Source organism: Acartia tonsa, chromosome 9, assembly GCF_053477335.1.
Source record: "Acartia tonsa isolate MP-2025a chromosome 9, ASM5347733v1, whole genome shotgun sequence".
Classification (NCBI taxonomy): Eukaryota; Metazoa; Arthropoda; class Copepoda; order Calanoida; family Acartiidae; genus Acartia; species Acartia tonsa.
Window position 1 is genome coordinate 29364211 of NC_137268.1, and position 13704 is coordinate 29377914.

General features: G+C 33.0%; 3 protein-coding genes across 12 annotated transcripts in view; 1 reads left to right on the top strand and 2 right to left on the bottom strand.

Moving 5' to 3' along the window:
- Positions 1–13704, top strand: part of LOC145328719 (uncharacterized) — a 152061-nt gene that overhangs the window by 66389 nt on the left and 71968 nt on the right. The window lies entirely within an intron of this gene.
- On the bottom strand, positions 2–12667 carry Nup44A (nuclear pore complex protein Nup44A). 2 transcript variants are annotated; one of them, XM_080172534.1, is made up of 15 exons: positions 12614–12667; positions 11939–12034; positions 11330–11404; positions 10592–10678; positions 10176–10234; positions 9616–9706; positions 9216–9272; positions 7992–8093; positions 7162–7226; positions 6720–6809; positions 5673–5716; positions 4847–4891; positions 2189–2301; positions 1480–1566; positions 2–852 (listed from the first exon to the last, which is right to left on the bottom strand). In XM_080172534.1, exons 1-15 carry the CDS (start codon positions 12626–12628, stop codon positions 790–792), a joined length of 1089 nt encoding a protein of 362 aa, XP_080028660.1. In that variant the 5' UTR covers positions 12629–12667; the 3' UTR covers positions 2–789. The 2 variants fall into 2 exon arrangements, with proteins under 2 accessions (XP_080028660.1, XP_080028661.1); XM_080172535.1 differs by lacking the exon at positions 4847–4891.
- aralar1 (calcium-binding mitochondrial carrier protein aralar1) overlaps positions 12656–13704 on the bottom strand; it is a 31476-nt gene continuing 30427 nt past the window's right edge. For 2 of the 5 annotated variants that reach the window (XR_013882568.1, XR_013882564.1), the window contains exon 25: positions 12656–13494. The gene's annotated coding sequence lies outside the window, so the exon portion shown is untranslated. The remainder of the gene's footprint in view (positions 13495–13704) is intronic. The other 3 variants (XR_013882567.1, XR_013882573.1, XR_013882570.1) reach the window with 3 other exon arrangements.

The following is a 13704-nucleotide window of genomic DNA, read 5'->3' on the forward strand; positions in this document are numbered from 1 at the left end:
CTGAAGATTTTTATGTTATTGTTACATTGAAAAAATTACATTATTAATCACTTTAAATCAATCCATTTAAAAATTCTTATCCCATAACGAAAAAACTATAAAAAGACATAATATAAGTTACTTTTAAGACCCTTTATTTATCCATTAAATCAAAATAATTTTTAGTTTATAGTGAAAACTTAAAACCATGAAATATTCCTGATCTATTACCTATCGACTTACACATATTAAGACCTTTTCAATCATAAAATTCTTTTTCAGATAAAATAGTTTCTTTTTACATAGTAAGACCATGAGATGAAATTGTTTTTAAACACTGGTTTTTAGACGGCATTTTTAACAACATATAACATTTAGGTAACTATTTCAGAATACTTTGAACAGAAAACGTAAGATATTAAAAATGCTGTTTAAACTATTTCTTTTTAAATCACAGCCAAGAATGTACAAAATATTTAGCATTTTTATAAACATGATATTCAAGGATAGGTCAATAGAAGATACAATAATATGTCACCAGAAAAAGTCAACAAAAACAAAGATAGAATTTAGAGCATTTTTCTAATTTAAGGAAAAATTAATTCATTTTCCAGTGACCTAACCTTGACAAAACATAATTTGATTACAACATAAGAGTTCCTATAGATACAATACAAAGATGCAACTTTTACTTTTTATATACAGTTGGAACCAACTTGTACTTATATAAAGTTGGGGTCAACTTGCATTTTAACAGATGTGACCAACTTGCATTTTCTAGGAACATAGGAGGGACCAACTTGCATTTTTTCAGTGCCAAGTATGTCCTGCTTGCATAGCCAACTTCTTGTAGTTCAATTTTCCCAACTCATCCTAAAAACAAGGATTATTTATGTCCATAATTAATATTATGCATAAGTAGCACGTAGCAATAGTAAAGATTAAAATATAGATTATCTCTACTATAAACGATTGAGTATTTTCTGCCATTGCCATTTTCCCCCACCTTCCGATCCTTTGGAATAACTTCAATTAAATCTTCTATTGTTTAGGCTTTGTAGTGTTATAGGACGGACTAAAACTGCGAGTTATAGAGTAAACTTTGTAAATCACAAATATATTTCTCAACTAAATGCTTGCTTACTTATTAAACTCAGCAATGCGATACAACTAGGCGAGATAAATTATAGAGTAAAAATTATTTGGATGATTATTAATAATAACATGAGCCCCCATTAATTTATGTACTGATAAGGTTACCAGTCTAAACCAGCAACTACGAGCCCCAGGCGACTACATTCAAAGCCCAGGAAGGATTAATTTGCAATGGCAAAGTAAATGCAGTACTGAAGCCAATCTAAAGATATTTTAGTGAGGTAAGCATTTTTAGCCTGGCGGCAAGCATATTCTGTTTTGTTGTCAGAGGTCAAATAATATTCTTAACCCCTTGATATTTTATTAGAGAGTGAAGCTACTCTCTAACCCAAATACCAAACTTACCCTGGTGGCCTCGTTGGCTTGGCTATCTGATTTCAGAGTTGATATACATTTCCATCTGTCCATGTAATTACATTTCCACAGCTTCACCTAAAAAAAGTCCACTAACTCTAAATAACTAGGATGATAACATCCAGTAGGAGCCAAGCGTAAACAAAAAAAATGATATTCTTTTGTCACGGTCAAATTCACAAAAACTTCAGCTGTTTATTTTGAACAGCAGATGAGAAAATTGCTTTTCAATTAAAGACAACTTAAGTAGAGAGATTATCATTAAACATAGGAATCTTCACAAAAATATAGCCAAGCAAATTACATTTCACCCCAAAAAATCTTAATATATTCCATCCATAAATAACAGATATTTACAATTTCAAACAAACATTACAAATAGACAGAGGAGAGGGAGCTTTTAAAGAACACATTTCGCGTGTTGACAAAATACAACAGTAATTGAACTCAGGGAACTGAAGGGACAAGATCATAAGACAATGAACGATGAATTGATTACTATCCCAAATCGTGATCATCAAATTACCACTTTTCTGGAGCTTATAATTAATGGTTGAAAAGTTTCGACACTGCTAGTTCTGAACCAACTAATTAAAATTTAATGCAAGTTTTTAAGCCAAAATAAACAAAAGCTTCGGGTACCAAAATGATTTACCGTCCCCACCCTCCCTAAATTAAACTAAAGTGCAGCTCCAACTACCTGTCCATCATCTCCTGAGGTGGCGAGTATGGTGCCCGTCACATTCCAGCAGACCCTCCACACGGAGACCGCATGCTCGTCGTAGATGGCTGCCTGCTTGATCTCAAACCTTCCTGTCATACAAACATAATGGATATAGAATGGACGTGGATATTATGGATTATATTGTCGTCATTTTAGGTTGATGAATGGACATCAATCATTGGTCAGTTGGGGGAGTGGGTAATAAGGGTGGATTTTAGCCTGCTGCAAGTTTCACCTTACTAATTGTTATTAATTTATTGATAACCCACACTAATAAAGTAGCGGGATATATCTTTGTCTGTCTTGAGTGTAGCAAAGGATTTCGCTATCCGTTGGACCAATTTAGTTCCCCTTTACAGTCAAGATTCTTTTAGGTCCAGGATAGGTTTATTACTAACTTTTTAAACTGAAGAAACTAGTAATGGATACACTACCCCCCACCCCCCACTCTGGGGGCGTAGCTGCTAGAAAAAATTTCAATATAACTTTATTATCAGATGATTATATTTATAATTTAGTCCAAACATCAACCTTATTAATCGGTTTCTTGTAGCCATTATTAATTTTATTACTTCACTTGAAATAAAATATTGTCCCTTAGTTTTATTCAATTTCCGTTAATGGGTAATTAAATTGTCCTGTATTTTAGAAATTTATAACTATCCGCATAATGTTTTTTGATAAAAGGAAGAAAAATTTGACGACAAAAAATAATAAAAAATTCAGGCACCTAATATATATTAGTTCACATTCACAAATAAAAGAAAAACTTAAAAATATTAATTCTATCCTAATTCATCAAATACAAAACAAACTACAAATGCGGGCTGTTTTTAATAAAATTTTATTAGCTTAATTTGATTTTATGTAAATTAAATCTACTTATTTTAATATATTGAATCAAGTCAAAAATATATAGCGTCCAATCTAATACCTAGATTATTCCCCCCCCCCCCCCCCCCTCCGGGAGAGGAAAATTATACTGTTCCCCAAAGTTTTATAAACCTGATTCTCTCATTCTATGTCCTAAAAACTTTTATTATATAATGGAAGTTGTGCAAACGACCAGTTACACACACAAAATTTTATCTATAGGAGCGGTATCTTGTCTATCGGGATTAGGATCTACATTAATATTCTTCCATTATCTTATCCCTTAATCACAGTTTCTGTACCAATGAATAAGATAAAGTGGTTAAAAAACTTTGGGTACCGGTGTAAGGGACAGTCCTTCAGGCATATTTTTGACTTGATACTTTTAATTAAAACTGCACGTCTTCTTTTGCAGCCTTGATTTATTTTAATCCTACATCATTTTTAGATATTAGATTAGATTGAATATAGTTTTTATTTTGTATGGATTTACTTAAAATGTTTGATATGTACCAAAACCTCTAGTGATATCAAAGACAGCCTTTACAAACTTTCATGAAAAGACAAAATATGAAGCGTCTCTGAAAAGTAGAACACAAACGGTCAAGTGGTTAGAGCCTGATATCCTACTTCTTTTATGCTTTAAAATATGGCTAGTATCAAATCAAATATGACGAATTTTTTTTCCTTCTGAATTTCTAATTATTGACTACTGTACATATTCAAATGTTTATTAAAAAAGAATTAAAAATATGGTTAGTAATAATGGTGAACTCATTGTTTATTTTTTTAATGAAAAGATACTCTTTGCATCCATGGTTAGTTGGTTATTTTGAAAAAAATGGGTCATATTAAAAATTAACAAAATCTATCAAGTAGTATATGTAGATTTCAATACTCATTATCTATTATTATTATAATCTATTTTGAAGTATTGATTTAATTAAAAACTAAAGGGGGGAGGCGGATATGCCACTTTTTGAAACCAAAACTAAAATTCAAAGGAACTCAACTAAAAAAAGAGTTACAGGTCTGACATTTTGCATGGCAGTAGCTTTATAGGGGTACTATATGGAACTGTGAAGAAACGGCGGCGCAACCGCCGAAAACCGCCGAGAATTGCAAAAAAAAATTCGGCGGGAAACGGCGGTTTTCGGCGGTTGCGCCGCCGTTTCTTCACAGTTCCATATTGTACCCCTATAAAGCAACTGCCATGCAAAATCTCAGACCTGTAACTATTTTTTTAGTTGAGTTCCTTTGTTGACTTTTAGTTTTGGTTTCAAAAAGTGGCACATCCGCCTCCCCCCTTTATATTGTATCAAGCCTAGCTAATATTTTTTTTTAAAAATCTTCTTTCATATCTAAGCGTTCATTAGCTATGTTAAATGTCTAAAAAAAGTTGTATTATTACACTAAACTTAAAAGTAAAAGGATAAAATATTAATCATAAGTCATTTAATGGCAAATATTCTTAGCTCTGATAAACAAATTACCAAAAACATCAACCATTTTGAGAAAAAAAATCAGCTATTTCATAAAAAAGCGCGCCAAGAATTTGCCGCCAAATTTTGACAAGACACACACGAGAAATCGATAACCAACGTTTATTTCCAATATTTTTACATCATGCCTGCCAGGTTATAAGATTTAACCAACAGGCAAAATAGTATATAATATAGATACCCAGTTTTATAAACAATTTGCATTAAAAAAAACGTTGGTTATTAGAGAAGACATGCCGCAGCCAATTGTTATGTTTACCTACGCCCGCAAGCATAATCTCAAACCTCCCTGCAAAAGCTCGCGCTTAAAAATATTGAAATTATTTTTTTTAAGGAGTAGCGCGTTGCTACTGAAAATCGTTGCAGTTAGAATGTTAACATTTTATAATATTATACTGGGTGTCCATCAAAAAAAAGTTGGCGCTTTCATACTAATTACATTGTTGAACAACACTACTAATATTTAAAATAAATTAACAAGAGAGGGGGAGGGGGGTGGATAGTAATTTATTTGTTAGTTAATTTTTTAAGGGTACTGAGTAGCCCCTCAGGGTTAGGGTCCCCCGCAGGGGTTAGACATAAATAAAAAAGTTACTCTAACAAGAAAAATAAGGAAGGGTTATATCCGCGCTCAACAAGCACTTTGTGTGAAAGCACAAAAAGAATTGAATTTAAGAAGTCATTTTTTTACTTCTGGTGATATATCATAGACCATAAACAAGAAAACACCTATTTGATAGTAAAACCCCTGTATAATATTAAAATTGTTAAAAATGATTCTTAAAGTTAAAAAGTATGAAGTACATCAAATTATTATATATTATTAGAATACTGAATAACAATAAAATATCCCAAGATCAAATAGATAACACACTGTGCTCATAAATGAAGAAAGATGAAGATAGCGCCTTTTCAGAAAAAAATGCATTAAATACAAGGGTAACGGATCTAGTGCAGTTCACGGTAAAATGTTCCTAGTATCGATTATCTCCAAAAATCTATGAACTTTACAAAGACGCTAACTTTAGCTTTCTTCATATAGGAACACAGCGTGGTTAGGATAAGAAATGGTAAAATGTTTCTACCTGATTCTTCTTTAGCGTCTTGAAGTGGTTTCAAAGTAAATATCCTAAATATAAAATAGTTTTTATATAAACTTAAATCTTTGGATTAAATAAGATTAGATTTGATAAAATCTGAAGCCTTTAAGCAGATGAACAGACGTATACCTATACCTGATAGAACGTCTAAAATTAAATTATCTTCTGAAAATTACAGCCGAAGAAAACAGGCGAATATGCGCAAAATTTCGTTTAGACAAACAAACTTATATTCTACTAATTTAGCAGAGACTACCAATTACTGCATAGAAAGATAAGTGTCCAGTTCACAAACAACTTTTAGACAGGGGTGTATATTCTACATGGGATCCCCTGCTCAGGGGGGGGGGGGGGGAATAAGTGGTTGGAGGGAAAAAAAATGTAAAAATTAAGAAAACTGAAAACATTTTTTCCATTTCCCCCCCCCCCCCCTCCTTGGTGAAAAAAACTTTTTAAAATGTGTGGTAGGAGGGATAAAATAAATAAATTATAGAGTTCTTTAAATATTTTTCCATTTTCCCCCTACTTGGTGAGAAAAAACTAGGGGGGGGGGGGGGGGGGAAGAAAAATAAAAAAAATTTGTAGCAGGGGAAAAAAAATAAATCTTGTGCAGAATATACACCCCTGCTTTTAGAGGTCGACCGATTTATTCTGTCGGTCAACCTAACCAAGTACAACAAGAAAATGCCTTTATAAAATCAGTCAACCTAGAGCTTCTTTTGATCGACCTAAAATTTTCAAAGGTGGACCTATGTCTTTTGTGAATTATGCTAAGGTAGGTACTAAAAATATTTAAATCCGATGAAAAATTTCCAGTTTCACAAAATTTTATACTGAGAGATATACAATCATGAATTCTACTATTTTAGGAGATTATATCAAATTACTGAAATAATAAAACGACAGCAAATTATTTGTCTAATACATTTACATCCAAAAAATATTGAAAAATCTGTGAAAATTGGCCAAGTTACGCAAAACGTTTTTAATAAGAACTTTGGATACAAGCATTATTGAGTACCCACAGCGTACCTGAGATCTTTAGAACCAATTGCCAGGACGTGGTAGGACCTGCCAATGTTTGGGGCAAATGCTATGTCGTGCACAGGATCGTTCACGTTACTAAAATAAAAACGAGATTAAATCTATGTGGCTGTAGCTTCAGATCTAGGCCAATAATAATATGGTTCTACTTTACAGTGAAGCTTCTTATAGGTTTAGGGGAAGTTCATTCTATTTTGTGGGAAGGGGACCTCCACCCCCCCGAGAGAAAACGCCCTCAGAAACACATAAATAACTCCCCTTCACTGAAGTGCAACTAGGGAGTAGCCGTTAGTTTAGGATTACCGAAAATAAAAATACATTTTACCTATTAACTTGAACCAAATTTCAGATCCTAATTTCTTTTATGCAACACTGAAAAATTTGGGAACGCATACAGAAAAAGAACAATACTTTAATGATAAAATCTTACTTGAAAGTTTCTACTTTGTGCCAACGTCTATTATTCTCTGAATACTCGTATACTGAAACTTTACCCTAAAACAAAAAAATTCGGTTATAGTACCTTTCGTGGCAACGCCTCTTAAGAGGCAATTCGTCGAATTTTCACAGTAGCTTTTGAGAGGTTATTTTTACTTGAGGTTAGGTTAAGTTATGTGATTGCAGGTTTGGGCAATTGGCTTCGCAGGGTTTGAACCCCCTGAGCTAGAAATAGAAGAAAAGCTACTGTTAAAAATATGACGAAACGCCCCTTAAGAAGCATTGCCACGAAAGGGACTATGCCTAAAGTTTCAATAATGAAAGAACCTAAGTCGGATCACAAAGCGCATCCACTCGTTGTCGCGAAAGCGATAGATTCGAATATCGGCCCAGTATAGCGGCATAACTTAAGATGTTTTCAACTGCTGCTGTGTTAGGTGTGCAGTGCAACATAAATACTTAGTTAGGAAAATGCTTTGGCCCGAAAAGGCGTTACTCCAGATAAAACTTTGAATCTAGATCATGCAATCAAACGGCTTGTTGTCTGAAGGACATATAATTACAAAATTCGTAAAATCTTTTAGGCTAACGAATGAGAGAAGGATTTTAAAGTACTACCAATATAATTTACAGTCCATTGTCCCTTCTCCCTGATGACAATTTAAAATCTAAAGAGATAAGACAATCGCCGATAAATTGATGAATTAATGAACCAACCAAACAAAATTCAATTTAATTCACCAAAATTGTGAAGCCAACGAATAAGAACACATTATTTTAAAACTTTGGGGACTAATGTAATAAACAGCCCAGTGAGAATACCTGTGAACTATTTGAAGAATTAGATTCATCACTGCCTACAGCCAACATGGGGGGATGAAGACGGGACAGGGATGGATTCCATGATATACAGGAACAGGGCATCTGAACAGAAAATATTATTCAAAATAATGGATATAGAATACGTGGATATATTGACAGGGGAAAATTTGTCGTCAATTTAGGTTGCAAATATGGACCTTTGTCAGTTCGTTCGTCCAGAGAGAGAGTAGGGGATGGGGTAAAGTGAGTGGATTGGGGCTATAGTTATTTTAGCCAGCTGCGAGTATCGATTTATTAATGTAAATGCAAATCTGGTGTAACATCCAACTAATAATATTTCAAAATTCCAAACTTTGTTTAAAATGCCTTAAGAAATTTTCCTTACATTAATACATACTCAATTTGAATAAATATTGTTTTTCTTTTATGTTTCAGCTAAAATGTAACTTTCTTGTTCTTTTGTCTTTTTAAAAGCGAAGCTTTTCTATAATTAGGGTCGGTCCGTACGTCCGTCCGTCCGTCCGAGATAGTTAGCTTTTATTCGTTAATTTAGGCATGGTAGGATTGTCCTATCGATTTCAAACTTTGCATGGTGATTCCTGTAGTAGTTAGGTACGATTTAGAAAGCGTAGCAACTCTATAATCGTTACCAGAATGTCCGTACGTCCATTTTAAACATGTTGATTTTTTACTTTTTTAATAACAATTTTTTATGTGATAAAATCATCCGATGGATCTGATTTTTTTTATTACTGATTCCTATTACTATAAGGTACAATATTATGAGCGAAGCATCTCTATAATCAAGAATTAAAAATGTCAGTATGTCCTTAAACAGAATTCTGTATTTAAGAAGTTTTGCAACAAATTTACGTATAATTTTGTCAAACCTTATATTTTCATATTTCGTATATTCAGTTCTGACACTCAACAACAGTTAATGTTCGTCTGTCATATCGTTTCAGAGCTTCGCTTTTATGGATGTTGTCATCCTTGTTTTTACATTAACGGATTTTTTACTGCAGGCTAGGGGGAATTTCTATGGGCGAATGTGAATGTTCCCTCCCCTAAAATAGTTACACACTTTCCCTGGACCTAAAGGAATCTTTGCTGTAAAATGAGAATTAAACTGGTTCATAAGTTAGAGAGATTCCTAAGCTAATCCTACATCCTGTTACTTTTCTATAAGAAGGTATTGGATAACAAGGAAGCAACTATCCATACCTTGCAGTGTATTTCATGCTGTAGAGACCACTGGGAAAGATTCATCACATCTGGAGCCTAAAAGGAAAGTGTTATTGATATTTTCCTCAAAGAGCCTGTCAAGCACTGAAACCTCTCACATTACTTATTACCAAACAAACAAACAAAAACGCCCCCCTACCCCATTATTAATAATTTAATAATTATAATAAGGGGAGAAGGGGTTTCGTGCTCAACAATGCACATTAGGGAAAGACGCCAAGTTAGTCATTCCTAGTAAGAGCATGGGAAATGCCTTGGCCTCAAACAGGCGCAAATCATTTAAATGCAAAGTTAGGACTTTCAGACAAAGGTTGCAATCAAAGCGTTAGCTAATGAACAAATAAAGTGAAACTTAGCGGCAAAGGAAAAACAATAATACCTCATAAATTCTAATTGTTCCGTCAGACGAACAAGTTGCTAAAATAAGCCCAAGGTGCTTGGGTCCAAACTTTACATCAGTAACACTTGTCCTACAAAAATGTATATAAAATTAAAAATACAATTTACATTGCTAACATGGTCATCACTTATTGTCGGTCAGTTCGTTCATCCAGTAGGCTAAGAAGGGATGGGGTAAATGGGGGGAGGAGGTAGTTCTTTCAGCTAATTCCAAGTTTCACTTTTTAGAGTATTTGATATTCTGGTGTAAGACATAAGTAGGTAATAAAAAATCCATTAAAAAAAAAGTAAAAATATTAATACAAGCTTTGTACAGTGTACACCTAGTAAACATAGCTCCTTGATATAGGCGTTTCAAGTAAGATGTGCTTGAACGTAGAGCTTGAGCTGGCCAAAAAGGGAAAATGTTTAGGTAATAAAATATTTATTTGTATATGTAATAAGGAACAAAAATATCTGAATTTTCGATCATGTCTAACCCCCCCCCCCCCCCCCTCGAATCTTCCAAACCTAAAAGACTACTTAGTAATAAAACCATACCTGGAATCCACTAAAGGAGCCTTTTTCATCCAGTGGCTTTGTGCACCTCCAGCCTGGGCTCCTGTTACCGGTAAAAACCCTTTATTTTAATACAGTCGAAAACAAAACCATAAAGTTTTTCGAGCCAACAAATGAGAGAACATATTTATTGCTTATCGCTTCGAAACCGATTAATATCCGGTGGGTTAGAACCTGTTTTTTAGCCATACTGAAAAATTAAGTCTAGCATCGTATTTTATCCAGTTTTCTACAAATAAATATGTAAAAATGACTTTGATCTTATAATTGTAAATTTATATCCGCGGAAAGCTATTTATAATACGATTTGAGAAATAACTATTGAAACTTTGGAAACCAATAAAATTTACAGTCCAATGTTACTTTGTGGTATTACTTTGTGGTAAAAAAGGTATTTTTCCTGGAATTTCTTCCCAAACAGCGGCTGTACGGTCAAACGAACAGGTGGCAATAACCTGTCCAAACTCGGGCGAGGCCCAATTTACCTAAAATAGCACCATCTAATGTCGTATATTAGCAGGTATCTTAACGGATACAATTCAATTTTCGATAAATTAAGGTGCAATATTTTTTTTTTAAAAATTGTGCTAGCTAGGTATACTATAACCAAAGTTAGAGTTAGTATGATACACAAAAAAGGGTGACGCACAAAAATCGTATGACAGACATTTTTTGAAGATCATCGTTTTGGTCTAAACAAATGACAAGAAAGCACTAAAAAATTAATAGTCGTAATAAGTGAAGACTAAGCTTTTTTTTCAAAAAGTCATAAAATATGTATATAGTAACATAATCGCAGTGGTGTATTTTCTACATGGGATCCCCTGCTCAGAGGGGGGGGGGGGGGATAAAAAATAAGTGGTTGGAAGGAAAAAAATGTAAAAATTATGAAAACTGAAAAAAAATTTCCATTTCTCCCCCCTCCTTGGTGAAAAAAAAACTAAAAAAATGTGTGGTAGGAGGGATAAAATAAATAAAATATAGAGTTCTTTAAATATGTTTCCATTTTCCCCCCTACTTGGTGAGAAAAAACTAGGGGGGGGGGGGGGAAATAAAAAAAATTTGTAGCCGGGGAAAAAAATCAATCTTGTGCAGAATATACACCCCTGCATAATCGTTCTTGTATGGTAACCTACCTTCCAGACTGCACCAGAATGTGTCTTGAATTTAGCTGTACACGTCCAATTACCAGATTCATCCATATCCCAGATCTAAAATTAACAGGAATATTAAGGGATAAGACAATGGCCGAAAAAATAATATACTACATCTCAAATGATGAACAAAATTGCCCTTATTGCAGATTTAGATTATTGATTTTGAAATTTGAACAATAAAAGTATGGAAAAAACAAATCAAAATCTAATTTTAATAACCTGACGAAAAGGTGACGTAGTTTTAAAAAATATGGTAAACCAATAAAATACAATGATTTTATTTTTATCCTTGTTTAAAAGTAACAGGATGTGTTTACCATAGGATCTCGCTAACCAAAGAACCGATATATGGATTTTTAGTAAAGCCTCACATTGGTCCGGGAAGATTCATAACTATTTTAGGGGAGGGGATCTCGGTCCTCCATACTCCAGTCTCCCAAAATAAATCGCCCCAAGGAAAAAATGATCGCCTAATTTTCTTCTTCATTTAGAAATAGGAATTAAAATCATAAGTAAATTGGATGCCTACCACCATTGGAGGCCTATTGGGGAGAATCCGCTGTTAGTTTTAAAGTTATTTCTACCTACCTTAACATGTTGATCTGAAGAGCATGTGGCCATCCTGTTTCCATAGAAGTTGTACGCAACATCGTGTATCAGATCTTCATGACCAGCTTTTATGGTCTAAACAATAAATTTATAATAGATACATTATCAAGACAACTAACTGGCCAAAGTGGTAGAGACCCTTTTCGTCTGCATTCTGTTATTTTATAGGGACTGGGCTGTGTATATATTTTCGACGCTATTCTATTCTTTTACTTTAATGTCTGAAAATTCATTTTATCAATAGGTTATAATATTCAGGGATGAGACAATGACCGGTAAATTTTAATTGATGAATATCTCCAATCCAAAATTACTCCTTTTATACAGATATAAAATTTTGGTTTAAAGGTTTTTGGGGAATTGAGAATTAATAAAATTCCCATGTTTTTGAGGCAACGAATGATAGATCATGTTTACAAAACTTTGGGTACGAGTAAAACTTATAGTACATTATCCCCAAATGAAAACGACGACTTTCTTCTTGTATTGTGAGCAGTTAAAATATATATTGAAAATATTGTTCTATGGTTTTAAATAGTTCTTTCGGGGCTAACAAAACCGGTTTTTATCTTATAATTTTTGTTTTAATATCCACGGAATCTATCTATAATACGATGCGAAAATCCAAACATGTTCTTTCTTTCTAACCCTTACCTTTGAAACATACATTTTTCCTTTTGATTTTCAATTATAAACTCTGAAATATTGAAGATAACATTTGTCTGTGTGATAACTAACTTATAATATAATCTCTATAAATCAAACAATCATAACAAGTAAAAATATAAACAAGCTAAAGGGATAGTTTCATGAAAAGTATTTCAAAAGTTAGTAATTTTGACTTGGAATGTTTGTTTTAAAACTTCTTCCACAAATAGTAACTTTAAAACAAATAATCATATTTTATGATTTTTCTCTAAGCCCTTGTGGTAAGGCTGTATATTTAATTACAACATTACTTCAAGAATCACAGAACTTATGAAATACACTTCATGCAACCACCCCTTAGTTTATTGGTTATTGTTGCCTTTTTGTTTTACAAAAAAAAAACTTTTTATCAAGAATAAATCTTTTTTTTCACTAAATTATTCACTACTCTCTGGAGAAATAAAATATTTATTTTTTATAAGTTCTAAAAACGCTTAAGCATGCTAAATAATACTTAAAAATTTATTTAGAGAGAAAAATTGAGGAAGAATGCTTTAACGTTCAAGAATTTATTGTTAAATAACATGATCTCTTCCAAACTTCTATATTTAAACATGGCTTCAGGGAAAGAAAAATAGACAATAAATCAATCTCTAAACCATTTTCTAAATTTTTAGGTTGGCTTTTCCCATCATATAGCTCATAGTGCCCCGTTGACATATGGCCCAGCAGGGCAAGAGTTTTTTTTTAAAGATTGGATGGGATTGAGATAAGAGTGTAGATTGATTTAAGCTCCATCGTCATATCCTTCCTGATAACATAACAACTTTATTCACATTGCAGATATAAATTGAATTGAACCATTAATCCATGGCCAACATTTAATCCTGTCAAAAAAAAAACTTATTTGATATGTGTGAAAAAGGCAGCAAAATTGGAAGACTTCAACAGCTTGTTTTATATTTTCTATAATCTCTTTCTTTAAATTATAAACTAATACCTAATATTTCCCTCAAAACGGGCAGCATTTTTATTGTCTCTTATTTCAGTAGAATTTTAGAAAACACATTTTATGTGCTTCAAAATTGAGGTAGCTT